This window comes from Carlito syrichta, unplaced genomic scaffold, assembly GCF_000164805.1.
Source record: "Carlito syrichta isolate Samal-C Ts95f unplaced genomic scaffold, Tarsius_syrichta-2.0.1 Scaffold145306, whole genome shotgun sequence".
NCBI lineage: Eukaryota > Metazoa > Chordata > Mammalia > Primates > Tarsiidae > Carlito > Carlito syrichta.
In genome coordinates, this window is record NW_007089402.1 from 212,593 (window position 1) to 215,752 (window position 3,160).

At 40.1% G+C, this 3,160-nt stretch overlaps 1 protein-coding gene across 2 annotated transcripts in view; it reads left to right on the top strand.

The window, feature by feature from the left end:
• The window catches only part of EMSY (EMSY, BRCA2 interacting transcriptional repressor), a 104,033-nt gene that overhangs the window by 923 nt on the left and 99,950 nt on the right, over positions 1-3,160 (top strand). For both annotated transcript variants that reach the window (XM_008050411.1, XM_021708745.1), the window contains exon 2: positions 1,079-1,187. In XM_008050411.1, the coding sequence (XP_008048602.1) occupies positions 1,118-1,187 (70 nt within the window). In that variant the 5' untranslated portion in view covers positions 1,079-1,117. The remainder of the gene's footprint in view (positions 1-1,078; positions 1,188-3,160) is intronic.

The following is a 3,160-nucleotide window of genomic DNA, read 5'->3' on the forward strand; positions in this document are numbered from 1 at the left end:
GGATCCCGTCGGGAGGCGGGGACTGGCCTGTGGAGGGAGCGGATTTCTCTGGCTCGGCCCCTTCTTCCTCCTCCCCACCCCTTTCTTTATGTCATCCTGCTGGCTGGGGCGCGCAGTCCAGTTTTCCTTGCTCGGGGCTGGTTCTGAGCTGGGAGGACTATGGGAAGGAGGGGGAGGGGGCGCGACTCGGGCCGTCGAGTTGGGAGCTCGCAGCCCCAGCGCCTGGAACGCGACCCAGCAGTTACGTGCGCTGTAGGGTCGTTGTCTGCCTTCTCGCCTGGACAGTGAGCTCATTCATTCATTCATTCATTCCTTTCCTCACTCCTGTCACCGTTCATTTTTCCGTTTAACACATGTTTACAGCGGGTCTGCTCTCTGCTGAGCAGCTATTGTGCAAGCCCCCGGTGCAGTGTCTTTTTTGTCCTCTAGACGAGGACGAAATTCCCAGTACGAAGGAAGCACCTAAATTTTTGGTAAATGGTTGCTTAATGACTTCAGGATCTTAAATTCATGTTTCCTTGTGAAGACTGGAGGAGAGCGTTCTTTATCAAGTTCCGCTGACCCGAGTAGCATGCTAGAAGCTTTACATATTTTATCTCATGCAACTCATAAGTGAGGAAGCCGGCAGAAGTCAAGTAGCTTGCCCAAGGTTATGCAGGTAGTAGCGCCTGTTTATTAAATTCAATGCCAGCCCCTATGAAATTACTGTACATACACTGTTCTTTAATACACATAACAAACGGGGTGATATTACCTCCGTTTTATAGATGTCTAAAACTTAAGCTCAGAGAGGCCAATTTTCCCAGGGCCATAGAATCAGTAAGTTGAAAAGCCGGGACGAGAGACCTAGAGGTGTCTGGCTCCAAAGCCTGTAGGCTCTTCCACTGTCATAGGCTTGAACAGTCAGCCCCCAAGTGGTTTAATTTTTGATTTGTCAGAAGTTGGAAAGCGTGGTGGTGAAAAAGGATCGTGAGGTATCTTTTGGTTTCACTTCTAGGTCTGTGGATGATCTCCAGGTGAGTGGCCTTTTGAAGGAATGTACCTTAATAATTTGATAATCTGTTTTTTGTTCTGGTAGGGAGGACAAGCTCTTTGGGGCTACCAAACAGGAACAGCAATGCCTGTTGTGTGGCCAACCCTTTTGGATCTCAGCAGGGATGAATGCAAAAGGATTCTTCGAAAATTGGGTATGATTTTCATTTTAGTTTTTTTTTTTAACTTTCTTTGATACTTTTCCCTTTCTGTTTGGGTCGTGGCTGCTCGCATGGATGTCATATCTCATACTATGTCAGAAATTCTTTGGAAATATAGTCCCCCATCTTACTTGTTGTTTCCCTAGTGCCTAGCGCCGGGCTTTGTACATGTTAGGTATATAAATCATAATAATAGTAGTAGCAAAGAGTTATTGAGGGCTACTCGGCTATTCCGAGTCTTTTACATCCAATGTCTCATTTAAGTATTTTAAAAATTAGCTTTATCCTTTTAAAACCTAAAAGGTAGGGAGTATTTTTGGTCCGCATTACAGTTGAAGTTTAGAAGTCAAGGTAATGCTGATTGTAAGTTGTGGAGTCAGTATTTGAACCCAGGGAACGTGATTTCAGTCTCACTTTAGCCTACTCTTAATCTTCTTGAATGAATTTGTGAATTACATACTAAGTTAATGTAAGCTGTACTCACTTTCCCAAATTATATTTGACTATCGGTAATAAACTTTATGCTTGTAATTTTTTATTTAGTGCTAATTTTCCTTACAGCATCCTTTCTCAACCAGCATTTAGGGAAAGAATTAAGCCCTAATGCTAATGTGTGTAATGAACCAACTTCTCTCCGTGCGTCTAGAATGGTATTACATACTGTTTTTGGGAAAATTGAGAAAAAGAGTTGTCACTCAAATCATTTTCTGTGTTTTGCAGTTCAAATGAGAATCCTTGGTAGAGAAATGCTGCCTTAGACTGTAAGGACCTTTTTTTATTTACCTCTGTAGTCTCTGACTAGCACAATAAATGAAAAAATAATTTGAAAAAGAATATTAAATGTTTGGCAGTGGATATGAATTATTTAGATAGCTATGATTCTTCTTATTTTTATTTTTTAAATTTTATTTTGTTATAGGAGTGTAGCATACAAGAGAGGATTAACTACATAAGTAGGCTACATGCAGGTGAAGCTTGGGCTTCTAACTGGCCCTCACTCCACTTGGTGATGAACCATGTACACTTTGTATTGTTACATGCCCTCTACCTGTTAGCTATGATTTAAAAGTAGAATGTTTGAGTTTGAATTCCAACAGACCTGAGGTCTTGGTACTATTACTAATGACCCAGGTGACCAAGGACAGGTTATTTAATCTTTCTATGTCTGTTAACTTTTGTTAAATAAATGGTAACATTTATGGAATACTATGTTAGTTAACAAATCAGTATTGTGTATATCTATCTATCTATCTACAGATAGATATACCTTCGTGCCTTGTTGGATTTTAATCACTTTGAGGATAGGGAGTTTGCTCTTATTCTCCATGGTACCTTATAGTAGTATTGTTTAGTAAGCAGTTCGACTTGAATTAATGACTCTCCAAGTACAGACATGTTTTTACTTCCATTAGGGTAAAACCCTCAAACATAGTCACGGTTACTAGAAGTACTGCAATAATATGAAACATTATCTGCTCTTTTCCTGTATTTCTTTTGTATATTTGCATCTCCCCCAACACAATTCTCACAATTTAGTTTGTTATATGTATTAATGGTATAGGTATGTAAGGGAACTATCATGGTACCTGACTTCTGAGTTTTCAAGTAGTGTTTCCATAGTGTTTCAAGTAGCTGCTTTTAGACATTTATTTATTTATTTGCAGCTGAATCTTTTCTTCAAAGGAAATCTTTTTTTGTGAATTCTTATGTGTAAATCAGAATCATAGCTGCTCTAGCCCTGTTTGCTCGTTTTATTCTCACCTACCAGTCCACTATGAGGATTTCAGATTCAAGAGTTGTTTTTAGGGGGTTGGTGTAGGGATGTTAATCATTCCTTTCCCTTTTTTATTTTTTAACCTTATATTCAAACTTTTTTTTGTTGTTTTTTGTTTTTTTTTGAGTTGGAGTCTCACTCGGTCGCCCAGACTGGAGTGCAGTGGCTGCTCCCGGCCACCGCAGCCTTGACC